Source organism: Melospiza georgiana, chromosome 16 (assembly GCF_028018845.1).
Source record: "Melospiza georgiana isolate bMelGeo1 chromosome 16, bMelGeo1.pri, whole genome shotgun sequence".
NCBI classification, from domain to species: domain Eukaryota; kingdom Metazoa; phylum Chordata; class Aves; order Passeriformes; family Passerellidae; genus Melospiza; species Melospiza georgiana.
In genome coordinates this window covers 6,849,956-6,876,904 of record NC_080445.1, presented here as the reverse complement: position 1 = coordinate 6,876,904, position 26,949 = coordinate 6,849,956, and the positions used below count along the sequence as shown (strand labels likewise).

Genomic DNA, 26,949 nt, shown 5'->3' with positions numbered 1-26,949 from the left:
GAGAGTTTCCAGCTAGTAAACATCCCTGGAATGCTTTTGTGGGATAGTTATGTTTGAATTGCTGTTTGGCTGCATTGGTGGAAAGAGGGAACCAGCAAGTTTAAAATCTAGTATTTTAACAGTGCTCTTGATGAAGAATTGCACTTTAAGAACCAAGTATGCTGCTATTGCTCCTAAATATACACAGTTTAATGCTTGGGCTGTGTATTTTTGACTTTCTGCAACCAGAGGCATTTCAAATATTAAGCCCAGAATGGCACATCATATCTGGCTATAAATACAGCAGCCAAGGAGGCAGGTGAGAGTCACCCCTTCCCTGAACACTCCATCCCCAAGGGACAGTCAGGCTCTGGAAACAGGCATTTTTATGGAATTACAGCTGCTGGTTCCACAGTGTAGCAAAGTACAAAGTGCTCTGTTCTTGGACATGTCAGAAGAGATTAAGAAGCATGTTTTTCTGATAAATTACTTTTATTTTTCAAAATTGCTTCAGTTTAAAGTCACTTTTCCATACATTAACTAGCCACAACAATGACATTATATTTTTTAATTAAATAATTTTCTAAATAATATTTTAGAAGGCAAATACTTAGTACTCAAACATAAACAACTTATAACTTTTTTTTCACTTTAACCCAGTTTTTTACAGTAAAGTAAGTGAAACTTGGCAATGTAGGGAAAAATGCAAAGGTACATTATAAAGCTTATTGTATGCAATCAGGTTGATTGTTGGAGATGTAAACACTGACTATTAAAAGGAAAAATCTTGATACAATGCAGAGAAAAATACAATCCTAATAATTCTCTAAAAATACATGTAATAAAGTTATTTATTTGGACAAGATACTGTGCAAGTTATGCAAAACCTATTATGGTAATTAATGCAACACATGATTTATGCTTCTCCCACAATGAATGTATAAACCAGAAATCTCTAATCACATACTGGAAAGATCAACAGGTTCTTTTTTTTTAACAGTAAAGCATCTTCAGTCTTCATTCACATTTGGACTTAGAAACAGTGCTTTCCTTGGCATTAAATACCAAATATATTCCTTAAATACGTGCAAACATAAGTTTTACTTCTACAAATACAGTACTGAGACACACCAAACTGTTCATCATATAAAAATAACTTCATGTAGAGTCACACACACAGAGGAGAAATGAATGTAAACTGTCCAATCATGATACATAAGTCAGGAAAAAAAGCTTTTTCTTGAGAATAGAAAGTGATTTCATGTTGGAAAAAGGGATGGATAAATCACTTACTCAAAATGAAGAGCAGAGCTTCATTCTGAACTGCTATCAGTGTACACTGGCAAACTCCACTGCTGTCAGTAAAGTTTTGCATTCTTACTACTGTTAAGTCAGTTTAAGACCTTCCTTTAACCTCTACAGTATGAAAGCATAATTTGCAGTGATCTGGAACAGCCTCCAGAGTCCTGTCCCTTCCAGCCTCCTTAGGAAGGCATCTGTGTCCCTCACCTGTCCCAGTTCTAGTTCAGCTGAAGACAGAACATGATCTCCCAGTGCTTGCAGTTACAGTTCAGAGCTGAGCCCCACTGAGCAGGCCTGGGCTCTCCAGTGGCTCCCTGAAACCAGGGGTTCTGCTGCCTTATTAACACACTGTGAGAAAAGACAGCAAAAACTGGCCCTTCCTGCTAACTGCAGCCTAAGCAGAGTTGTGCAGAATTTGATTTTGCTGATGGGAGCAAGAACAGCCTGAGCCAAGTCTGTCTGTAGACATGGAGCCCTCCCATGAGCAGAGCTCTGTGCCTGTGTAAGGGCCTCTACAAACAGGGCCAGCTGTGCTTGCCTGCATTCATTCAAATTGAAACAACATTTTCATCTGTGCTCAAAGATGAATCTCAAGGACAGCGTGCAAGATGTGCGAATATGAGAGAAATGTAGGGAGCATAAAAAATAGAAGTAAATGCAGTGATCATGGGTGCAGATATTCACATTTGCATGGTGTGTAGCAGCTATGGTAAAGGGTCAGAAATACATTGTGGTTAAAAACTTTGCCTGCTTTGACAAAACTATGGACTCTATCAAGTCACATTTTACACAAGATGCATTAGAAGGATTCAGTACTTAAAATACCCCATTGCAAAGTCCAGTTCAGTCAAACATATTAGTAGCACAAAAATGTTTTTCTCTCCAAGCAGTAGACATCTATTTTTTTCCCAACTATTTCCTACTGCTTGTTAGGAACATGTAGATGGCAACAATTTAACAGTTAACAGAATTTCTGTCCAATTCTTGACTTTCACTGACCATCAGAGGGGTCTTAGAGTGTTCTGTTTTCCCTTTACTCTCCTCATCTTCTCCCTCCTTCAATGCTGCTGGGTTTTCCTCTGCAGTGTCAGGCACAGCACCCCGAGATGCCTCTGTTGCATTTCCTCTGACTGTAATGTGCTCCCACCCACCCTGAAAAAGGGACACAGAAACTCAAAAGGAGAAACATCACCCTGTCAGTGCTGGATGTGATGTGATGCTTTATGTGCACTGCTAGTTTGTTCTGTTTGTTCATGAGGAAAGTAATCCTGCTCTGAATCAGAAAAAAGGCTCCTTGTAAAATGAAACAAAACACAGCAAACCTCCCTGACAGGGAGTTACAGTGGAAAACTTGAGGATTGTTTTTTATCACATTGAGAACTGAGATTAGTAGGGTCAGGCATTCATAACAGAGCCACTGCAGATGTTCCCCTAATTTGAAAGGTGGCAAAACATTGAAATAGCCTTTTTCAAAACATTGAGAATATACTGGATACAACAATGAGGAGTATTCATGTGCAGACTAGGAAGGAATCCACTTTCTTTTAAATGGCTCTTACTCCACTAGTTTTTTCATTGTAACTTTTAAATTACCTATTTAAAATGAATACTTATCAAATGCAAATAACTTCCCAGCTATGACTGCACAGCCCATTATAATAACTTCATTATAATGAACCTGGAGGAAAATATCAGTTTCCTACAGGTATATCCAAGCTTTCCAATGCTGCCCAGCTGGGCAGGATGGCATTTCCCTTTCTCTGTGAGCCCAGAGACATTGGGATGTACAACTTCAGGCAGTTGTGTGCCCCCAGCACTTACCCCAATACCATAATCCCAGGAGAGGCCTTTGGGTTCCAGGGGCTGGACACCAGTCCGGTGGCAGACGGTCCCACAGCTCAGGCTGTGGCTGCCCTGCACTTTGTCAGCTATCACCCACACCTCAAGGAAGCAGAGAGAGGCAGTAAAATGTGCTGCTCTTCCCAGATGTCAAATCTCTGTCTGACCCCTTTCAAAAATCAGGCTTGTTCTTCAGTAGGCTGAAAATGCTCTCATTTAGGCAGAGAGACACCCAGACAAACTATAGAGCAGTGTTATAATTAAAACATTGACAGATAAGACTTGGCAGGAAATAGATTAAATATATAAAAAGCCTTTTTAAAATATATAGCCTTATTTAAAAAATGGGAAAAAAAAGTAATGAGGCTTTTTGCAGCAGAGGGCTTGGCTGTATCACTATTCCATTGGTATGATGTTTTCTCTTGCTATCAGATTCCAACATTTAGACCAACATTTTGTGCAATGAAGTTAAACAAAACTAAGACTGAAGAGCATTGAATTATTAAAGAATATTCTACATAATTTTTAATGAACTCATGAGATACAAGGAAGCTTAATACACACCTGGTCCAGGGGCCCCACAGACATTTTACGGATATTGTTGGAAACGTGATCCCAGGTGGATCCTTGAGGGTAGCTGGGAGTGATTCCCTGCCTGTACCAGAGATTGCCTGGGAAACAGAGAGTGCTGGTTACAGCCCAGCATGGCTGCTTGTCTGAAGTGCTGCCAACAACATCAATCAGCAATTCTTTCTGTGTTCCAGGGAAATGCAGTTTTGGCTAAGGTGTTACAGAGATGGACAAAATGAAGCTCCCACTTTGGAATTCGTATTTCTGTAGTTATTGCTTATAAAAACTAGCAAATACTCTGTTGTAAAACTTCTTAGGGAAGAATGTTCATATAAGGAACTAGGTACTAGAAAACAAAATGAGATTAAGATCCCTGAATCTGTTGTTAAAGGCTTGTTTCTTGTACAAAAGATGCTTCATGATTTATCTGTTTTGGAGTCCAGACAAAACCCAGCCATGCAATTCTCTGACATTTATTTGTGTCTTCCCCCCACTAGAGCACAGGTGCTGGATTGTTGTTACCCAGGGCACTGTCAGATACAACAGCCAAGCCTTCAGAAGCAGAACTTAATGCACTGCTACTCCAGAACCTTCAGTATGAAATATTGCTCCCTTTGGAGCACCAGTATTCATCTGTCCAGTTCTAACTTAACCTCTTCTTTTTAAATCACTCTGGTACAGACTGCTGTACTTTTTGTAGCACTGACTAATAGTTTTTTAAATCCTTACCATTTTTATCCAAGACAAACACAGATGTTCGTCCCACTGAGACTTGCTTTAACTTCTGTTTTTGAGGTGAAGGGATATGGTACCAACAGTCACCTAAAGGTCACAAATCTTGAGTTAAGCATTGCAAAAATAGAATTAGGTATGGAAATGTCTGCAGCTGAAATCCATTGCTGTGCAGGAAAGCTGTGAATGACATCACACTTCATATATTTTTAACAGATTGTTTTTTACAAATTGAACACTTCCAATTACACGAGTGAATAGCAATGAACCGCTATAATTATTGCATTATTTGTATGCACAGTTTTGCACAGCCATGGGAAAGGCCTCTGTGAAACAGATTGGACTTTTTCAAACATGGCAGTAGAGCAGAGCAAAAGGCAAAGTCCAAGTTCTTACCTGCAGGTTTGTTTGGAGACACTGAACCCCGATAGAAGGCAGAACCATCTCTGGCAATAGCCCACACTTGGTAAAATGCTCCAATGGAGATGGAAATGAAGGGCTGATCTGTTCCCACGTGCAGCCAGGATGTTCCCTAACAAATCATGGGAAATTAATTGTGGAGCAGTGCTTAAAACCTCCATGACAAAATATTGTTGATTATTACCAAATGAGAAAAAACCGACACAGTGAAAAATGTTCTGGAGAATAAATCTTACATAACTTTATGACTGAACAGAAATGATCCTCAAAGATATTTGGATATACAGCTCTTTGAAAATAACTAAGTTGGACTATGGCCTTTCATATTAAAATCACTGCATTTTAGGCATCTACATGTCTCTGAACAGCTGGACTAGAGTCTTCTTTTTTTTTCTTTAATTCCTCACAAAAATCAGCTGATACAGGATTTCACATTCCAGACACAGTATTCCAGTTCGCACTGCTGCACAGCCTTACAGATCAGGAAGGAAAAAAAGAATTAATTATTTTTCAATTTCTTGTAGTTTTTCTCCAAATTCTACTAAAGCATTTTCTTTGATGTTTTTCCTGGTTTTTATCCTACTGGTATTGAGGTCCTAGAGTGGGACCATGCTTCACAGAGTCCATTCCTCAGCAATTCCTTTCAGTGGGATACACCTGTTATCAACCATTTCAAAAAACAAACAAAAAAAGAAGATCTAAGCTGCCAGTGCAGAAAGTGGAAATAAAATGCTTCATGAGGAGATGGCCAGGAGCTGAGAGAGGCTCCTGCAGGTGGTGTGGCACAAGCTCAGGTGGATTATGCAAGAGAAGCACTATTAAAAGGAACGTGGGCAGCAAAGTGTGCTACAGCTGATGGACAGGGATGTGAAAATCTGGGACACAAAGGGATGAAAAATAACAAGGTGCTTTGAGAGAGGGCTCTGTGTGACTGTATGTACTTGCATATCACATTAAATACATCAATAAGCAGTAAAAACAAACAGGGAGCCTTACAGCTGGATTTTGCTGTGTCACTCCAAGCCTGCAGAGCACGTCTCCTTTGTCACTGATTGCCCACAGTGCTACTGATTCTTCATCATCTGCATCTGAACTGGGAATTATGGAGATGTCCCACAGGGTAACAGGAGGCACTTCCAGCCATGGCCCGTTGGTGACTATCTTACATTTTCTGAAGCAGAAAAAGCCCAAACCTGTCAGAAGTATGTACTTTCTATAACTGGTTTCCCAGTTTATTGTTGACTTCCAGTCCTAAAGTTTTATTCATTAGGTAGTGCTTTTCATTAAATATTAGTATTTTTAATTTGAAAGAGGTTTTTAACAATTAATTAGGTTTTTAAATTTGAGTTAATTTTGATTTCTCAAAGCTTCTGTTGTTTGTTTGGGGTTTTTTTTAAGTTACTTTATAAAACCAGGACCACTCAAGAAGTCTGCAACTGGTGCTACACTGCTCCATAGCTCTCTTAGACTCACTGGGCAGCAGCAGGATTGTAAGTTCCAGAGAGAGCTCCACACCCAGCTCATTCCTTCCTCTGTCTTGGTTAAAAGAATAACTTTACAATTCTTTTTTGGTTGGTCTGTTAAAAAGGTTATGTAGCATCTTGAGGTAGGCAGAGGTAAAGCAGCTCTAAATGACAGACTTGGTAAGTCATGCTGGGACTTTGTGTACTTCTTCTGTGGAAACTGCACCAAAGTAGTGCTGTCAATTATTATGTTAGACTCTATCCTCACCACAACAATTTCATGTATGAATAATGTTCAAAAAACATCAGGACATTCCTCTGCTTTCTAGTTCTGAAAAACCACATCCAACCCTGAGCCAATTTGTTTTCAATTTTCAATTGGTAGTTAAAACAAGAGGAAGTATTTAGACTAGAGAGTATTTCTAAGTTGCTTATTTTATTTCAAGTCACCATTTTGATTTACTGGGTTTGTTTTGCTGCATATCCTGAAATAACACTTTTGATGCTTCAGAATCTCACTCACTTCAGAGCTTTTTGTACAGGGGGCAAAATACTTTGTAGCACCAATACTAAACCCAGCAGTGTATGAGCTCACAGCAATTAATTAGTACAGCTATTAGATGCTCTAGTATAGAAAGCACAGAAAAGTTGGAAAAACAGGGAATGCACAGACTTCCTCAGCTTACAGAATACAGTGGCAGTTTGCTGTTTTCTGGGTTCCACCTGGACATTTCCTCTGACTGAAATGGGGTTGGAGTATCTGTGGCCCAGCATTCAGTATGTGGAATTCATAAATTGAAACTATTAATATAGAAGCCTATTAGCAGCAGTTACAAGTGATGTAATATACCCAGTGCCTACTATTCCTCAATCATTTACCATAAGGAAAATCAGATATAGAGAAGAACTGTCTGACTTTTATCTACAGATCCCACAAAATCCAATAGGGTAACTACTCATAGAGACTTACAATTAGATACATAATGTTAAAGGTCATCAGTTTCTCTGCTGGGTTATTTATTTCAGGTTTCTTTACTTTTTCTTTTGTTGATTGGGTTTTGTTGACTCTTGACCTCCTAACAAAAGTAGACTTAGTGAGCAATTAGATTAAACTTCAAATCTTATTTATATTGAGGCTCCTCACCTGGCCCAGCGCCTCCGTCGGACAAAGTCTTTCATTGTCTTGTGCCCGTGGTAGGACCTACCAAAACAGATTTAAACAATGTTCATGAGGATGTCAGAGCATCTCCAGTGTCAGTGCCAGCCTGAGAGCACTGCCTCCATCTGCCCACCAGGCACAACTGCTGATTTTAAAATTCTTCAAGTCACAGTTTGCCAAGTTCACCTTGCTGCCCTCCCTCCCTGCAAGTATCAGCATGGCCACAAAAAGGGGGGAAATGAGGCAGTGTTGTGTCCCTGGCAGAGGGCAGTTAATGTGCAAACCAGAAACAAGAAGGAGTGAGGACTGGAGCCTGGGATTTGGCAGAAGAGGAGTTTCCTTACGCTGGGAAGTCAGCTGCATACTGCCAGCCCTCCCGGTCCGTGCCGCCCGCCGGGCTGAAGTCGATGTACCAGTCTGAGACCTGTGGGCACAAAGGGGACACTGGCAGGAACAATCAACACCTAATGCATCATAAACACCCCTTCTTCTATTTACCTCCACCTTTTGGAGAGCAATGACTTGCTAGAAACCTTCTAACACTTGAAATGCTTTTTAATTTTTTTACCCAAATCTTTTAATTCAGAGGAGGAGAAAATTATCTAAGTCACATTAAACAAAACACCTCACTCAATGCTTAACATTCTTTTAACTATGGAAGATTATTGCTAGCTATTAATGGGGAAAACAAGGTTAAATGTTACAACAAATAACAGAAGAAAATCTGGGCCCCTTGAACTCAAGTCTTATATCCTACTTCCTAAGCCTGGACTTTGTAAAAAAATCTGTAAGCCAAAACTTACCCAAGACCACTGTGGAGAAGGAGGCTTGGTGTTGGTCTTTGTACATTCCTGCAGGCCAGAGGCATCACTCCACATGTATCTGTCTGTGGGCAGACCTCTGTGGTGGTGGAACAGTGCACAAGGAATGCAAGGTCATTTACAACAGGGAGTTCAAAAGGCAAGGGAAGAAAAGCCTTTTTGTAGCACTTCCTGCTTTCACACACAAAACACTGCCATCATTAATCTCTATTTAGAAATATCATGTGAGTGATGAGCACAGTGGGAAAGAATCTGTGCAATTGCTTCCAGTTATAGCAAACTTGAGGACCTTGTAAATGTTTTCTCTGTAGAGTGATATTCCTCACTACCATATAGAACTGAAACGTGAATGCCATATAATTGGATATATATTTTTCTATACTTTTGGTCAAATATCCTATTCAAGGACACAGTGTATTTAGCACAATATGTACAGGAATATACAGATCCTAATAACTTTTCTGTCTGGTCTTAATAGTGAAAGACACTGCAAGTAGGCACACTTTGTGCAATCACAAAGCACAAATCTGTAACACTTTGCCATAATGGCATTTTGACATTTTTGATAATTACAAATTAGAAAATTGAGAAATGCTGCTCCTGCTATCACAGGTTAACTATGAATGTTGGAACAGACAGAAGACAGAGTAAGTGTAATACAGTATTACACAGTAAGTGTAATAATTCTTCCAAGCTAGAACAAAGCCCTTGTTTCATTTGACAGTAGAAGTGTTAAAATAAATAAATGCAATAAAATAACCTGCTGCTGTATCCAGTGACAGGGTTCCACCGTTGGTTCTCATAGATGTAAACACATTTCACATCTGACTGTGTGTAAATGTTATCAGCACTGCTGGCCAGTCCTGTGAGGAACAAACAATGTGGATGAGAATAAAGCTAAAGCTCGAAGACATTACCTTTTAAATTCCATCACTGCCAAGCTGTACCTTGGATGAAGCCTCCTCCATATCCACCGGTGTAAGCCCAGGCTGTGTGGTCGTAGCCGATGCCCCACACCACGCCCCGGCTGTTGCTCTCCACCAGCCGCAGGTGCCCTCCCACCTGCCGCCAGAACCTGCCAGGGAAGGACACTGCACTCAGCACCACATCCTGCAGGGATGGGGCTTTCCCACCAACAACCCCATGATCTTCAGCACAGGCAACTGCTCTGCTCACTTGTCCAACCACTGAGCAAACTCCAAGTGAAAGCAGCTGCCAGCTGAAAGCATTTCCCTCTGAACAGCTCCCAAAAAGCAGATGGCATTGTTCTGCTTGAGGAGTTTGCAGTTCCATATTGCCACAGTTGTCATAAAAACTGTCAAGAAACTGCTCCTGGACTGTAGTGTCTATGGAAGACTGAGAATTTCAGATTTCTTGACTCAGATAAAACTGAAAGCTCAAATTATATTCTAATTACAGCGATTAAATTTACTTTCAGTTTAGGCTATCTCTTGTGACATTAAAGATACAATTTTAAAAAATGGGATCTCAGTGAGAAAGGCTTTTGAAATCACAAGGATATCTCCAGCATCCAAGAATTAAAATATGTTTTGGTGAATTTCTTCACATGCAATCATGAGTAGAAAGGCAGCCATTAACCCTGTCAGTGAGAGACATCTGCAGTGTACTACACACTCCAAGAGCCCACCAAAGCCACTGAACTGACAGGACATTCTTTGCTGGATGGCATCCCATGCAGAAAGAACAGCTTCAGAAGCCTCTTACATTTGGTCACATGGCATCAACTGGGGTCCGGCCTCCAGCTCAGGACTTGGCTCACTAACAAAGATGTCTCCTTTACAAGTGACTGACCAAATGGCATGGTGAGAAGGAGGGCCTTGAATCCGTCTGCTTTCACAGCAAGACATGTTCAGCAAAGATAGCTATAAAACAAGAAGCAAAAAAAGCTTCCATTTACAGTGAGAACAAAAATTCCCATAGAGATGGTCAGTATTGTAAAACAGAATTTTACCTCTGTACATTCTTGCCAATCATCAAAGTGAATTTGCAGGTTTTTCTCAAAAGGCACTAGAATTCAGTGGTTCAGAAATTATTATACAACCACTGGGACTGCTGAGGTTTGCAGGAGCTGATCAGGATGAAGCATCTCTCATGTTTGCCCCTACTCCAGTGTATCTATGCCTGTCTGCCTGTACAAAAGACTGCAGCAATGAAACCAGAGAATGGTTCTTCTACCAATGCAGAAGAACACAATAACTTCATTCAACTCCTATTTCATTCCTACCCTAATCTATGTCCAGAGATAGGAAGAGAATGTAAAGCAATATTGGTGTTGCTGTGGATAACTGCAGCACGAGAAAGCAAACAGGCTTCAGAGGAGATAACAAGCCTCAGGTGCCTTTAAATAAGTTTGATCAGATGGTTTAAATACCTACACTTAAAAACCAGATGAGTAGCCCCAAGAGTTTAAATGTAATGCTGACATTTCAGAGACTGGATTCTATGTTTAATTGCAGATACTGCCAGCTTGAAATGAGAGATGCCCAGATTTACCCAGTCATGCATTTCTTGCTCTGTTGCGGCTGCCAGGCGGATTGGCCATCGCTGCTTCGTCCTCTCAGGTGTGTACAGGGCAAAGGAATGCTTGGCTTCATTTAGCACTTCAACTATTATGGTCACTTCATTCAGGAACACATGGATGTACTAAGACAAGAGAAAAAACACCTGTGACTAAGGCAAACCTTCCACAGAGCCAGCATTTTGCACTTCTGGTCTACAAACAAGGCATTCCTGCCAAGGACAGCAAAGAATCAATTCTTGGCACAAAGGGAATGAGACTCCACTTCCAGCCTCCCCCTACCTATGATTCCTATTGCCTGCAGGCATTAACCCTACTTGGGAAGACCCTGTCCAGCCAAGCTGGGTTCTTCACAACCAAGAACTTTGAATTTCCAGAAGAATTCCTAATTAGTGCAGAACTGATGGTTTAAGCAGTGTGAGTGGTTTGTGACTGGGTTTTTCTGACACAGCACTGACACAGCCCAGAAAAACTTGGGGTTTGCTGGTACCTGGAGTTACCTGTGAATTGCCAAACCTCAGAACAGCAGGCACTGTAATTTGCCTCCTTTAAAGAAACTGTTTCCCTTTCAGAGGCTTCCCTTTGCCAAAAGCAGCTCTCCCAGGGGCCTGCAGCTGAACACACCTTTTTCTCCTCGTGGTACATGTAATAGATGAACAGGATGCTGTCACGCATCCCATCACTCCCCGTGAACTGCTCCAGTGCTACTCGAACATCCATCCACTTATGAGGCTTCCAGTTCCTCCACCACTGCAAGGCTCCAGTTTTAACCCAAACTGACTGCAAGGCAAACACAAAAGGAATAAAGAAACTGCATGACTCTCTTTCTTTCTCCCAAATGCTGGGTTTGTGCCCACAAGTTGTGTCTGCTGCAGGTTAGTCTGTATCACACCTCATCATACCTTCATACACCTGTATCACACATTCCCATATGGAAACTCATAAAAGTGGATAAAAAGATACTGAGTAGCACGTGTACAACAGTAGTAACATTTTTACCCTGCAAGAATGAAGTAGCACACAGGTAATAACTGACTCAAGTTTGCTCTTGTTATAACACAACCTCTCTTTGGAATTTAAAGGCTTTTGACATAATTTTTTAAAACTTGATTAAACCCTTGGACTCCAAATGTTTTTAATCAAATAATTCTAGATGTCATTTGGCAATTAGCAAAGAAGGGACCAACAATATGAATGAATCTGAAAAAAGCCACGGAGTCATAACAAAGGGAACATCAAACAAAACTGCTGCTATTTATGTGCTGCCATTGACGTTTGCACCATTGATTTACGCAAGTTGAATTAGTCCTAATGGCCACAGAGAGGGAAGCTCACCTCCTTGAGTCACTGCTTCAATTAAGGTGCCTCATCTTGTGGTGGAATAATTCATACAATGTTCTGCTGTTGCAACCATTTCTCTGAGGATTTGAGGTCTCACAGTACCCAAATAATGCTGACCAATGCTTTGTTTCTTCCTAAACAAAACTATCTGATAATGCTTTTAGATGAATACTGCTGCACCATCTTTGACTGTTAATTTCCCACAGGGAGCTCAGACATTAATAATCCAGGAAAGTTGTCACAGACAGAAATAAGGGCAAGAATATAAAGCTGACAGTAAGCTCAAATCAGTATGTCAGAAATGTATTATTGATTGCCAGATGTGTTTAGAAGATAAGAGATAAATGTCCTCACTGCTTACCTGCTCAATAGCCTGCTCATAGTGCCTGAAATTCTCCAGTTCCCGCTTTGTCCTTTCACTGAGCTGCTGAAAAATCTGCTTCCTCCAGGCTGCTGTCTGTGCAGGAGTGATGGACAGGGACAGAGACTGCACAGATGATGACAAACCTGGGACAGAACCAAACCAAATAAACTCCAGTGAGCTTTGAGCACAGTTCTGTGAAAGGTAAAACACAGTGCTCCTTAGAACACTAGACTGGAGCAACCCAGTCGAACACCATTTTAATAATAATTTGGAATCAATGTATTACAGCCAAACTCTGTAAATGATTCATAAAGAAAGGATCACTAGATAGATTATATAGAAGCTTTTAAAGCCATAACCTTGTAAAAATGAGAGATTTGTCACTAAACTGTAAGATAATTAGATAATATACTGCAAGATAATTAGATAATATACTGCATCATGAGTTAGACTGTTAAATACTGGGATGCCACAGTTCATGGTTCATTTTACCCATTTCAGTAGGAATGGCAGAGTGAGGCAGTTATTGCCAGCATCTGCACCTCCCAAGAGAGCCCTTTTCACTCCTTCCTGTTACTGCTCAGTGATATTATGTGTTTTGCCCCAAGCTGCAGTTTCAGTACAATTAAAAATGAGATGGAGATCCAGCACAGATTACTTTATGAAATTGCTACAGGAACTCAAGAGAAAATATCAATTTTACATTTATTTATCTCAAGCCCAAAATGCTCTACAGCTAAATACTGCAGCACTATGCTCAGACATGAACCCATTAACAAACTGCAGTAAGAGAAAGTGGGTTAGCACAAGTGGCTTTGCTCAGAAAAAAACAACATTTTTCTTAAAGAGCATATTGAGCTGTGAGTGGAACTGGGGTGTGCTGTGGTGACTGGCCAGTACCTGATGGAGCAGTGAACCACTTCAGTGGGCTGTGCAGATCTACCAGACAGCCTCCCCCAGACACCCAGGCCCACAGCGGGTGCTCATCGGCTCCGTACTGGTCCTCAGCTCCCACCGAGAAGGCGCCCAGGGAGGAGAGGCTGGATGTGTCTGCAAAGCTGCTCACAGACAGCACTGGATGCTTCTGAGCCTCCTTCAAGTCAATGTTTATCCACTGCAGTTCTGCAGAAGGATTTGGGTTTGCAGGAGATTTATTCATTTTGAGGTTATCTTTGCCATTACTAGCTGAGGCAGCAGTGGCTTCTCCTTGCTCAGAGTGCAGAGGATCCACAGGCAGCCGTGCAGATGTTTCAGCCTGGCTGGCTGGGCCACTCCCAGCAGCTGCAGCTCCCAGCAGGGCAGGGCTGGCAGGGCTCGTGGGCAGCTCTGTATCAGAGGAAGGATCTGCATCACCCTGAATGACCGCGCTTGTTTGGTTCTGAATATCATCAGTAAAGAAACAGCCAGCACTGAAGGACAAATAGATAATTAATTATCATCCAAAGCATTGTAAATCAGCACAGGCCTTAGATTGTACACACAGAAACTGACTTAGTGTTTCACTGCAGGAGAGAAACAGCAGACTTCTCTTTTAAATGTCAAATTGTATCATCAGAGGAACAAGTCCAACACAAACCTGGCAAACTGGTCTAGTAAATCTGAAACATAGGAAGGAATTTTACTGATCTTTTCAAACAATTGGTGGTGTTGGCTGCCTACAACTCTCAGGAAAACACATCTCATTTTCTGAATACAAAATAACAAATGGAATTTTTTAAAGCCCATTATTAATTTTATGATTTGTCTTTGCCAAAAGGAACATCTCAGCACACACTCTGGCTCAAACAAGTCAGATCCATTGGTACGTGTGGTACAGCCCAGAGGCCAGCAGGCAGGGGGAGTAACTGATAGAACCTCCCTAGGAAAAGAAACATACAGTGACACTCAGGATAATTCCTAAGTGGAGTTGACACTCCTTCATGGTATTTCATAAACAACATCTTCTCTTACTAGAGACTACTTCCAGATAGAGCTCGTAAAGCCAGAGGAACATGCTTTACTGCAAGCATGCAGTGAATTCCAATGTGGGAGCTTCAGATTCTTCTCTGAGTGCAACAACTGCTGCTTATTATTAATTTTAATGGCAAAAATGCAATTGCCTTTTGGCATACATAATTTTTAGAGATGTCTTCCCCACTCCTCCTTGTCTGTACCCCTTGAATCTAAAGAAATATCTCCTAGCATTGAAACCCTTGCTGTACAAAGTCTTGAGCAGGTATTTCATGAAGTACCTGAGGAGACTTGTTGAGCTCCCAGTCTGAGATCTGTCACTCTCCCTGCCAGACACAATTGCCTTCCACGTCTTCCCACTGAGCTCACTTGGTGTGACACCTTGACGGAAATAAATCGCTCTGTCATCGCAGCCGATTCCCCAGACCTAGGGAGGAAAGGGCTTGGTGAGGGAAGTGGCTTGGCATGCAGAAGGTATCAGATACAAAGAAGGTGCAGTGGAGCAGAATTGAGCACAGAAAACTGCTGGACACAGCATTTTCCTTTTGTGTTCTTCCTTAATGCTGACACTGTAGATACAGAACAAAATTCTGTACCAAAACCAGTCTGCACCTCCCTGTGCCATACAAGACACGTGCTGGCTGTCACCTTCAGGTCACAATTGCAGAATTCACCCTCTTTCCCTCCCAGCAGTTTAAGCCCAGGGTCCCTTTGTCCAGCCAGCCCTGCTGGCACTGCTGAGAGCCCTCCCCACGTGTGAACAGCTCTGCACTAGAAGGAACATACCCTTAGAGGTAACATTCCTTTAGAGGGGAATGTAAATATAAATACTCTCTCAGCTGCTCCCCTGCTCTCTTACCTGGTTGTTTAAGCCTACAGTTACCATCATCATTTCTCCAACCATTTCAATCCAACTTGTCCCACAAGGATTATGTGAATTCACTCCTCTTCTAAACCACACCTACAACAACAACAGAAAGTAAATTTTTCTCCTTCTGCTCTAGCAGGAATTTAGTTTCTTTAGTGGATTAGTCTTAACCTCTAAGACTGACTTGCCACATTGTCTTAAGAAATCAATTACTTCCTTGATTCTTTATCAGATAAAGATAAAACAGTTCACCCAATAGTACCCACATTGTGTGTCCACCTGCAGCCAGAAAAGCCAAAAAACGTGACATTTTGTAGGACTTCCTGTGACAGAGTTAGCTTTTATGCTCTTGGAAAAATACTTTCCATTACAATCACCACATAGGCTGGTTTTGATCACTCTGAATGGGCTCCTAAATAGTGTTCTTACATTCAAACCCTAGAAGCAGAGCTGCCAGAGGGAACTGTCAGGGGGATGTCTTTAGCAGTACAGCTCTTTAAATTGTCTCCCCTTAGATCTGACTTTACCAATCTGAAAGTCTCTGGGCTGGGCACCTGGAAGAAGTTCCCTCTGTATGTAGCTTACATCCATACAGTCACAGCAGCAAGCAGCTCCCTTAGAAGCTGTTGGCTGAATCCCATAACATCAGGATGCTTGACTGCCCTGTGGCAGATCTGAAGGAAAATGCACCAGCCTATCTCCATTTATTACAGTGGATTTATGTGGCAGATGGAGCAGGCTGGGCACAGCCTGTTACCATGGCTCAGCTGGCAAGTATTGGCTCACTAAAGCAGAGAAACTCAACAAAACTGCTGCACAAGCACAGAGCTCAGGCCTGGCTTTGAATTCAGTGTGAAGGAGCAGGGAGTGGGACTCCATCATCTTTATGGGTCCCTTCCAACTTACGACATTCCATCATTCTAAGTTAAAACTCTAGTAAGAAAGTAATCACACATCCACATAAGAGATATCTCACCTAATTAAATACCAAAACCCCCACATTAAAAGACTGATGAAGAGGGAACTGTTGCAGTAGGAAGATAAAATAGCATCATGCAGGAAAGTGTAGATGAGAATACTCCCCCTGCTGCTTTTGATGTAAAATTCAGTCTTTGTGGAAACAGGAGTCACTTCAATTTTGATGCTCAATATCCCTTAGCAGAGGCTCCTCATCCAATCCCCACCCACATCTCCATCCACCTGCCAAATCTGTCTGACTTGGGTATAGAAATTTCCTTCCAAAAAAAAGCAAAAGGTCTTAAAATTCAACTCAACCATCACAAACCACAGAGCATTCCCATAACAGCAAGGGGAGCCAGAATTCCCCAAACCATGGGGGCAGAGTTCAAATCACCAATGCCTCCTGTGCAAGTTACACTCCTGTTTGAGAGCAGCAGACAGGGAAAGGGAAGGAAAAAGCAAAAGCAGAACATGAGCCCTCTTACTTTTCTGTCCTTTGTGACACACCACACCACATCAACACCCACAGAGACGTGCATGATCCCATTTTCAGAGCTTGGAGACTCCACAGTGCTCCAGGAAACTCCTGCAAAGACAGAACCCAGAAGGCACTGTAGGTTAGTTTCTTATTCAACACTACAAATCAAAGGGATTTCCAGCCAGATTTAAGAAACTTTACCTTGAGGGTTATTCCTGTCAATTCCTTCTCTCACAATAGCTTGCCCTTCCCAGAGAGTTGCCCAGAGGAGGTCATAGGGTCCACAGCTGATCTGCACAACTTCTCCAGGAGTGGTGACTAAGGACCATGTGGAACCTTCTGGATTGTGATGGCAGACATTTTCTCTGTACCATACCTAGACAAGTTTAAAAAAACAAAACCAATTAAAATAAGGAAAAAATATCACTACAACAATGAAACCATTGAGACAAGAGTAAAGACAAACTGGAAAGAACAGCTCTCCTTTAACAAGAGGATTGTTTTATGTAGTGTATGGCACTCTGACCTTTAAAGGTATGTTTTCTTAAATGTTGATTATGCAGTTGAAGCTATTTCCTTATGTACTAAGGGAGGAGGCTGTTCTACAGAGCAGCTTTTGTCATGGAACTACATCTGGATTGGGTGCAGTAACCTATTGCTACAAGTTCTGTGTATATTTCAACATTTAAACCACTTCAGTGTATTTCAGGGCATGTTATATAAACCTAGAGTGAACAAATACATAACACAAAAATGTTACTGTTAGCTGAGAGCCTGGCCTCACTTTCACTGAACACAGCTTGTCACAATATGGGGGAAAAAATCCATTCTCTGTGCAGCCTTTGGTGACATTCAGCCATTTGTTAGTCTTGGACTGCAATTTTATGTAGATCACAGTCAAAATAGAAAGGTCAAACATAGAAAGTATCCTGTGGCAGTCATATAAATGCTCCACAGCATGACTGCTGAGTGCTGAATCTTCATTGTTAGGAATACTTTATTTCCCTGGGGACTTCCACTTGGGAAATAAAAGCATTTTACAGTGGCAGTCAAGTAAGATTTTAGACTGGGATGCTTGTCATATATTACTAGAAAGTATGAGGAATAGGGAGTTTTATTTTAAACAATGTAAGCAGGATTGCTTGCCTCTCCAGGCTGTGCCATATGTGACTGAAAGCTATGGTTAAAAAGTATTACATTCTGAGACCACAAGTTAGAAAGTGTCTAGACACAAAGGAATATTAGATACATGCTGTATGAAGGAAGAATGAAGGAAGAAAAGTAAGAGTCAAATCTTCACAGGATTGAGCAAAAGAGGAGACCCCATGGAGGCTTAAAACCAACAACCACAGAGAAAGATATATAGTTTTCAATAGAAAATAAAATGAAAACATGTCAGAGCTGGATGCCACATTGCTAGGTCAGGAGGTGATCACTTTCCAATCAGTAAGTCTTTGCAAACCATTCTGTAAACTCTTGAATCATCCCTGTCTCTCCACCCCAAAGGCACAGCACAATGCTTTACCAGAACCTCTGTTAGGCTCCTTCTCCTGGTTCCCAGCACCACAGTCAGCATTCTGGGCATTTTTCAAGACATAATACACTACTACTCAGCCCCAGTTTTTAAGGTTCACCTGTTTATAGAGGTTAAAGGCTTCCATAAAACAACAACCCTAGAAGTACTAAGCCTTTCCATTTACAACACAAGTTGTTACATAATGCAACCCCAAAGCTGCTTTTCATCCTCTGCCAGATGCACAAGCAGTGCATTTCCTTACCAGTGTAAGACACTAACAACCCTGCCTTGCTATACAAGTATTTAACTCCTTTTAACTAGTAATTTTATTAGAAAACTTAGGGAACACACACATACCCTTCCTTGCAAAGAAACTGCCCACACTGAGAGGCGGCCGAGAGGCTCATCCGTGATCTCCCAGCCTCCGATGGAGATGTCATTGAAAGGGTCTGGCAGCTGGTCTGGTTCATCATGGGACACAATCTGCAGCAAAGGGAAGGAAGGTTGAGGAGAGGAGACACTGCAAACAGCTGGCTTGGTTGGTGGCATAACTTGTGTCCTGCAGATTGGTTCTGTATCACCCCTAGATTGGCTGAGCAGGGAGATTCTCCCTCTCACTCAAGGCCTCCATATGTAGAGAGGGGAAATGCTGCCAAGGCAGCATGGAGAAATCTGTGTTTTGCACTTTAACTAAAGGAAGTTTTTACTCACAGAACAGTGCATACAGAATTGGAAAGCTGAAAGATCACAAATTACAAATTTTGAATGTTCTTAGAATGGAACAACAATTATTAAAGAACACTTATTCATACAGATAAAGCACATAGGTTGTGAATGATGCAAGGCAGGTACCACCTTGAATGAGAGTGCCTTGTCACAAAACCAAAGGAAGTTAAAAAGTTGATCTGAAATTTGCAAAGGAGCTGAGCATCCATCTCTAATTGCATCACATAAGATTTGGCACCTTATTACCACAGGTTTCCATGAAAAATCCCAGCTTTCCATTTATGCTTACAAGAATTGCAAGTTGGAAGTGAAAGAATCCAAGTCTAGCTATGACTTCCAGAGAAGTCATAAAAAAATAACTTCCCTGCACTTCTAATTGATTATTTCAGAAATCAGTTTATTTAGTATGTAAAAGAGATCCAGAACCTTTGCCCAAATGTCCCGTGATTTGTATCTCCTGTATCTGATCCATCTCCTGCGTCTGACACAAGAATTCCATCTCTTATCCTTTGTGTAGGTGCTGGGGAAGTCTATGGCATAAGTCCAGCCCTGCAAACAGAGGTTTCCTTGTATGAATAACAGGATCAAGGGAAAGCTTGAAGTCATAACTCAGAGCAATTCTGCACAAGAGTCACAGCACAAGTCACTCTGTGTGTCTCTAGAGCCCTGATTAACAGATCAGCTAATTCCATGAATGATTTATGAATCATGCCCAAATTCCTCTGGGTGATATACACACAACAAACAAGACACAATAAACATTTTACTTTCTTCATATAAAGATCTTAAATAACAGTGGCATTCAGTTGCCAGGATTTTAGGGCTTGATCAAAAGAAAAAAGCTTCTACAGAAGCTCCTATACACTTCAAAATTCTTCAAACAAGATCCTTCTTTCTGTTGTATTAGAGTTGAGCTACTTCCCAGAAAGAATTATCTATGGCAAGTTTTACTTTTACAGACTTTTTTACACTTCTATAAGTTCTTTCCATTTTACAGAGTAAGGATTCCCAGAACAGATCTCTTTTTGTTATTGTTCACCTACCCCTTTCTCTGTTGGTTCCCCTCCAATATTTTCATCCACATACCAGTCAGACTCCCACTCCCAGTGTGGTGAAGGCAGTGTGAAACTATCGAGCTGCTGGTGTTTTAGCCCGCTCACATCACTCCACTGCCAGCGGTCACTGGGCAGTAATTTCTCACAAAAGCCACCAACTGGATTCCAGCGCTGCCAGAAATAATAAATAAAGGATTTTCTTGGAGATCACATTATCTCATTGCACATCTACAGGGAGTCATGACATGTTTCTTATTTTCTGCAGTAGAAGAGGAATAAATTCCTGGGGTGAATGAGAAAGTGCTCACTCCATGATGCCCTCCCTGACACAGCTTTGGAGGAAGCTTTTTTAAATATCAGAAAAGGGCTGACTGCAGAGCTTGTCCCAACCAAGTCATTTCCAGCTACATAAATAGGACCATCTGATGCTATATTTCACCAGGCACTGGGCTTTTTTCTTTGGTGATGTATGGCACCATGACACTGCAGCATTAGGGTAATGCTGCATGGATGGCCTTGGTATCTCTAATCTACTCCCAGAGAAAGATGATTCATATCTTGTCTGCACTAGAAAAACAGCACTGCCTCTGCCAGGAACAGTGGTGAGAGAACTGTATCAGCAAATCTCCCCTGGATCTTATATTTTTTCCCTAATCTGCCTTGAATCAGTTACAAAAGTGATAACACAAGGATTTTCACCAATACTGTCATTTTTTTCCCTCCCACACTCCTACATACTATAGAAATACTGTCAAAATCTGTCTTGTAATACTGTCTTACATTTTAGGGCACGTGGAAAATGAGTGGTGCAAAATCTGTCTATAATCTTTACACAAAATATTATTTGCTGTTACTAGAAATCTGGCTGAATTGCCTTGCACATTATCTGCAAACTACTTCAGTTTAATTTCTTCATTGCTAGCTCTTGTAGAGTATTTCTTTTTGTGGTTTCAATACCTAGAACAAACAAAATTAGAATTTTAAAGTAACAAATAAAATTTTAAATTTTGCATTTTTAAAGAACATGTTTACACAATAAAAGGAACAAACTTAAATGACTGAAAAGCTGTATCAATATTAAATAATGTATAAAATTAATTTGTTGTACTTTTGCCCATGCAGGTAAGTTAATATCTCTTCCCTATTTATATTCATTCTATTGCCCATTAGAAATCAGAGAAATGTGCTCAAGAGAATTCATCAAATTTCTCTCTGAATTAACTTTTGGTTAATTTACAACCCAATTTGGTAAATTTCCTTTAAAACACTGTTTTAAAGACATTATTTTGAAGTGCATCAGATAGAAAGGATGACCTAAACACTTCTATGCAAAATTTGGAAATGTTGTACTTTAATGGAAAGTTATGCCTGTATTAGAGAAGTCTTTGGAACACTAAGTAGCATTGTTTAAATAATAATATATTTTTGATAATATATTATCAGAATATATGATCATATATAATGTATTTCTAATCTTTGTTGCATGGAAGTTACATGGGACATTTTCTTAAGGGGATTGTGTATTTGTCACTAAGGAAAGGAGAAATGGAAACCACTCAGTGAAAAGGGTGAATGCTGAGTCTGAAATGGCTCACACAGAACAGGCTGGAGTTCACACTGGCATTGTTTTTGCTAGGAACAGGGAAGTGTAACTCCTTTGGGAATTTAAATACTCCAAGAATAACCTGGTATTTGGCACATATATGTACTCTTCAGAAACTTCTGATAAAAAATGAAAACAAATAAAACTGATCAATCCTCCTGTGACAAAAACACATGAGACAGCTGATGTAGGAGGTGCTGTCGGCCCAAGCAGTGGCTGTGTGAGAGGTGCTGTACCTGTCATACCTGGTTCTCATAGGTTTCCTCCTGGTATCTGATGGGAACATCTCCTGAGAACACGTAGGTGTACACCTGGTGGTCACAGGCTATTCCCCAGCAGCACTGTTTGACAGCAGAGACCCTCTTGAATTCCAGCTGGGTGTCCTTGCACAGCTCCCAGTACTGGCCAACAGTGGAGAGAGTGTAAACCCTCCCAAAAATGTCAACAGCCCACAAGAGGGAACTGGGCATGGCCATATCTGAAAGGCAAAAACAAAGTTATTGCTGGAAATGATGGGTACAAAAATGGATCTTGAATCTACTGCAGATCAGTCACGCTCTGAGCCATCATCAGTCAAATTAAATAAAGATGTAAGGGATGACTTTTTAAAATGAGCCTCAGATGTCCCTGAAAAGCCATAAGAAAGACCTTTCTACCAGAGCTTTCTACTGTGCATGCTACAAGAGCTCAGAAATAAACAGGACAGCTCTGGCAGGCTGGGGACAGACATCAGTTGTGAACTGGGATGAAGCAGCACAGACCATCCCACAGCAGGCAGCTCCACTCTCAGGGTCTGCTAATGCTGCTCATCTCAGCTCCACAAAGCCCTGACATCCCCTGATCCTCCTTCTCAGCCTCCTCTCTGGAACAACACACCTACACTGGCACAAAGGCAAGGATGTGAAAGGGAGCTTCTCCAAAAGCACACATCTGGATTTAAACCATGGACATCCTGCCTGCCTCTGCCAGGAAAGCTCTTTCAAAGCATTCTGGAGCAGATCCAGCTTCAGGATCTTTACACGTAGGTGTGATGAGTTTAAGGACACACAGAGCATGGTTTGGCAGCAGAGACCTGGTTGAGTTCCATTCTGGTTCTGTCACATAATAACCTGTCATTTTCTGAGCACTGCAGCCCTGCCCTTCTCAGAGGGGTGAGGCAGGTGCACATCAGTCCTTTCAGAAGCCAAGAAAGGCCAGGGTATTTCTGTCACTTGACCTTCTGGGTGCCATCAAAACAGACAAATTTTGGTAGTTCTCTATGTTTCACAGTCAGAATTGCTAATGAATATTTTGAAATTTGCCTTCAGCTCCTTTAATTATGGAGTAGGGAATTGGGAGAGCAAAGGAGGAAAGGGGACTCAGATCCAACACAATAGAAGAGGAATTCTTGCTTGCAGTGGGTGTGGAACACTGCTGCTTTGCTGTCAAATGGCAACTCTGCTTTTAATACAAGACCCTAAGGAGAGCTGCCTGCCTGCTTTCTGATAAAAGAGGTGGCACACAGGGACTGACTTGCACTCTGTATGTGAATGGCAGTGGAGAAACTGTGGAGAATCTCACACAGCTGGGTCAGCGCCAAAGAACAGCACAGGAGATTCCTCTGGGATCCCAGGGAGAATATATCAGGAGTCTTTGCTTCATAGAATTGCTGCTGCTAAGTACCTAAAAACCTGGATCCAACAGGTGAAGAACAGGTTACAGTGATAAGAAAACACATAGTAGCAGAGAATCAGTGATACCAGGGGAAGATCATGAGCAAAATTCTCCTATTGGCTGTAGCATAACTAAGATGAATCCTCTGGTTTTCAACATTTCCCCTCTTTGTTGCTGGGACTTTGAAGGCATGAATCTCTGTCTGCTCTTGGATCAGCCATTTATCTTTTGTATATCCTCCTATAATGGAGTACAGAAGGACATAACATGGAATAATGGAACAAAAAGAAGAGGAGGTGAAAATTAGTGTGGGTATCACTGGGAAAATAAAGGCTGTGAAAATAACCCTTCAGTATTGGCTCTTAAATTTTTCCAAAGCCATGTTTATAACAGAAGAAAATATTATACACTTCATCTTAAATAACCAGAATACCAGAGAGTCTGGAGTGAAGGAAGCATTACAGATAATGCAACAATGACAGCTACCTAGCCAGGTAACAAAGAAAAGTGATGCTTGGGTCTCTTAAAGATGGACAAAGGTATAAATGAAGGCCTATACCTGGAATGACAGTCCAGGCAGGCAGGAAGGTATCTGGAAAGGTTCTGGAAAAGGTGATGAAAATTCCAAAGATTACGAAGTTAAGAAAAACATAGATGGGACAAATAAAATAATGCAAGTGGTTTAAAATACTTAAGGCAGCCAAGACAAGTGAGAGTTTCTACATATTCCTTCATCTGAACTTTTGAGACAGTGTCTGGGGAATCATGGGAAAATCCCAAATGCATTTGGGATTATAAACTTTAAAGACTTCACTTTAGGCCCCTGTGCACTGGCTGTGCTGCAGAAGATGAAGACAGATAGTGCCCAGTTTTGAAGGATTCTCAGTGCTGCTGATTTATGTGCTTTTCAGTGAAGGCAGAAGTTGTCAAGTAATCTCAGGGGCCTGGAAAAAAACCTCATCTGCTGAATTATTCCTCATCCCACAGCTCAGCCAGGTAATTTCAGAAATGCTTAAATGAAGAAAACATATTGGTAATTAAAATTTCTAGTGGCCTGGCGCATCACTGATTGCTACAGAATTAATGAAAAACATCCCAACTCCTTGCACATAATAAAAGCAATGACGTTCCCCGGGAGAGCAGGGCCCTGTCCCCGAGTTCAGGCCGTGGCGGTGGCAGGATGTGAACCACCCCAAGACTGGACGTGTTCCGAGGCACACCGCGCACACATTTCTGCTCGGTGTCACACGAACCGAGCGGGGACTCCTCCGGTACCTCCGTCCGGCCACGGCCGCGCCGCTCGGAGCCCGCGGGGATCCCGGAGCGCTCCACGGACGCGGCAAAGCGCGCACCGCGCCCGGCAGCGCCGCTCGGGGCCCGGGCATTAAGGCCGGATCGGCTTAGGAGCCGTGCGGGGCTGCGGCGCCACCGGCCGCGGGCGGCCCCGGGCCAGACACAGCCCCGTTCCTCTGGGTCGGCCCCGGGCCGGGCACAGCCCCGCTCCTCTGGGTCGGCCCCGGGCCGGGCACAGCCCCGCTCCCCGCGGGCTGCGGCGGGAGGCGGGCGCGGGGCTCCGCCGAAACGCCCCGGGCGCCCCCCACGCCCTCCCCGCGGGGGCTGCGCGGAGGTGCCGGCACCTCCCCACGGCTCCGCCACTGCTCCCGACAGCGCAGGAGCCACCGGGAAGGGCGGCAGGGGCCCGACCTCCACCCACCCTGCCCTGCCCGGCCCGGCCCCGGGCTCGCCCCTCACCTGCCTCCCGCCGCCCGGCGCCGCTCCCGGCGGAAGGCGCCGCCGCGCCCCGGCAGGGCGGCCCCGAGAAGCCGCGGCCGGCGGGGAGCGCCGCGCCCACACCGGCTCCGAGCGCCGCCGCCATTGGCGCGGGCCGGGCGCGTCACGGCCGGGGCGGCGGGGCAGGGACCGCGGGGCTCCGCCGGGGCCCGGCTTGGGGAGCGCCGGGGCGGCTGCTGCGGGAGCTCCAGGGAGGGCGACGGAGCCGAGCAAGGGACTGGAGCGGATCTTGTGAGGGAAGGCTGAGGGAGCTGGGCCTGTTCGGCCTCGAAAAGAGACGACTGAGAGGGGACCTCACCCATGGGCAGAAATATCGAAAGAGCTGTCAGGAGGAGGCTCTGCTTGGTGGTGCCGGGCAATAGAACGAGAACCAGCGGGCAGAAACCGATACAGGACGTTCCACCTGAACATGAAGAAGAGCAACTTTCCCGTTCAATGACCAAGCACTGTCACTGTTTGCCCAGAGAGATGTGGAGTTTCCTGCACTGAAGATACTCAAGGACTTGTCTGGATACCATCCTGTGCCATGCACTCTAGAACAACCCTGCTTCAGCCAGAAGGTTGAACCATGAGCCACTGTGGTCCCTTCCAGCCTGACCCATTCCGTGATGCTGTGACCCTGAGGAAGGGGCTCGTGCAGGCAGAGCCCGTCCATCTGTCCGGCTGCTCCGAGTGAGCCGTGCCTGCAGCCGGAGCGAGGGAATCCAGCCTTTGCCTGGAGATGCCCTGCCCGAGGTGTAAGGAAGGAGGAGGCCTTTCCTGTCATGATCTATGGCAGTGCAGCAGGAGCACAGTAACAATCCTCCCTCTCTGGGCATCACCAAAGGTGCTGCTTAACATTTATTGCAGGATATCACCCACTTGCCCTGCTACAAGCAATAACCTCCCTTTCAAACTGCTTGTTTGTACATCCCAGCTTTTGCCATCAGATGCTATTTCATTTTGAAGTGAGGCAGAAAATCTAACAAGATAGGCAAGGACTTTCCAGGCCTGTCCATCCAAATATCTGAACCAAAACTATCCCAGACCTTCATATGTCTTGCAGGCCGGTACAGGAGCTGAAAAAGCATTGCAGACCTCTCTCAAAGGGAGCTGGCTGATCTCTTGTGAGTCTTGCCTGAGGAGTTTCTAGTTGCTGGTTAAGGAGAATATGTCTGCCTTGCTCTAGTCCTGTGGGCTGTGGGTTCAGATGGTTTTGGTGTGCAGAGAGTTGTGGTTTGGAGGGTTGATGCACCCATGAAATTCTCTAGAATGATTCCTGTGTGAAGCAAAGCCATCCAGTCTGGGTTGTTTCCTGCTGAGCTCCCAAGACATTTGACTCACTGCGGTGGTTTGGTCCTTTGCACAAACTGGGGCCTACCTCAACGCAAAATTTTTGCTCTCTAGTAGTGTTTTGATCGTTGTAGCAAAACATATTTATCAGACTAAATACAGTTTAGATCTTAAAAAATTTGCTTTGCAAGATTTTCAGTGGTTGTGACTGATACAATTGATGTGTACTCCATCCTGTGGCCACTATTAGCAGAAACAAGATTTTAGTTGTTTTCCATGGGAACTAGATGGCAGAAGAATTTATGGAGCATTTCCTGGTGCTGGAAATGCTTCCACATTAGGACCGTGGGTTTCAGAAAGCAGATGAATCTGGTGAAAGTGTTGTTGAATTCATTCCTGTAGTTTGCACTACAGGAGGCTGCAGCATCCTTTGCTTTCCTCTTCCTTCCTGTAGTGTTTGTTTCTTAACTTTAGTGTTTCTTTGAACCATGAGAGTTTTCTCCATCCCGGAGCTCTTCTCCCGTTCACGCTCATGTGCGGCTCTTCGC

The 26,949-nt window shown here is 42.9% G+C and overlaps 1 protein-coding gene across 1 annotated transcript; it reads right to left on the bottom strand.

The window, feature by feature from the left end:
* Positions 1-1,005: 1,005 nt before the first annotated feature.
* On the bottom strand, positions 1,006-25,158 carry TECPR1 (tectonin beta-propeller repeat containing 1). Its single transcript, XM_058035630.1, has 25 exons — positions 25,091-25,158; positions 21,931-22,163; positions 20,071-20,253; positions 19,454-19,576; positions 18,659-18,784; positions 16,987-17,161; positions 16,793-16,893; positions 15,339-15,440; positions 14,761-14,906; positions 13,430-13,938; positions 12,527-12,672; positions 11,449-11,604; positions 10,800-10,949; positions 10,011-10,168; positions 9,233-9,360; positions 9,046-9,148; positions 8,268-8,364; positions 7,809-7,888; positions 7,450-7,506; positions 5,839-6,013; positions 4,819-4,954; positions 4,420-4,512; positions 3,685-3,791; positions 3,103-3,222; positions 1,006-2,433 (listed from the first exon to the last, which is right to left on the bottom strand). Exons 2-25 carry the CDS (start codon positions 22,159-22,161, stop codon positions 2,236-2,238), a joined length of 3,600 nt encoding a protein of 1,199 aa, XP_057891613.1. The 5' UTR covers positions 22,162-22,163; positions 25,091-25,158; the 3' UTR covers positions 1,006-2,235.
* Between the last annotated feature and the right edge of the window lie 1,791 nt (positions 25,159-26,949).

Coding starts and splice junctions, on each gene's coding strand:
- TECPR1 (XM_058035630.1), bottom strand. CDS start 22,161: ATGGCCATGCCCAGTTCCCTCTTGTGGGCTGTTGACATTTTTGGGAGG. Junction 20,254..21,930: donor AGGAAACCTATGAGAACCAG/GTATGACAGGTA, acceptor TATTTCTGGCAG/CGCTGGAATCCAGTTGGTGG. Junction 4,955..5,838: donor TGACACAGCAAAATCCAGCT/GTAAGGCTCCCT, acceptor ATGATTTGTTAG/GGAACATCCTGGCTGCACGT.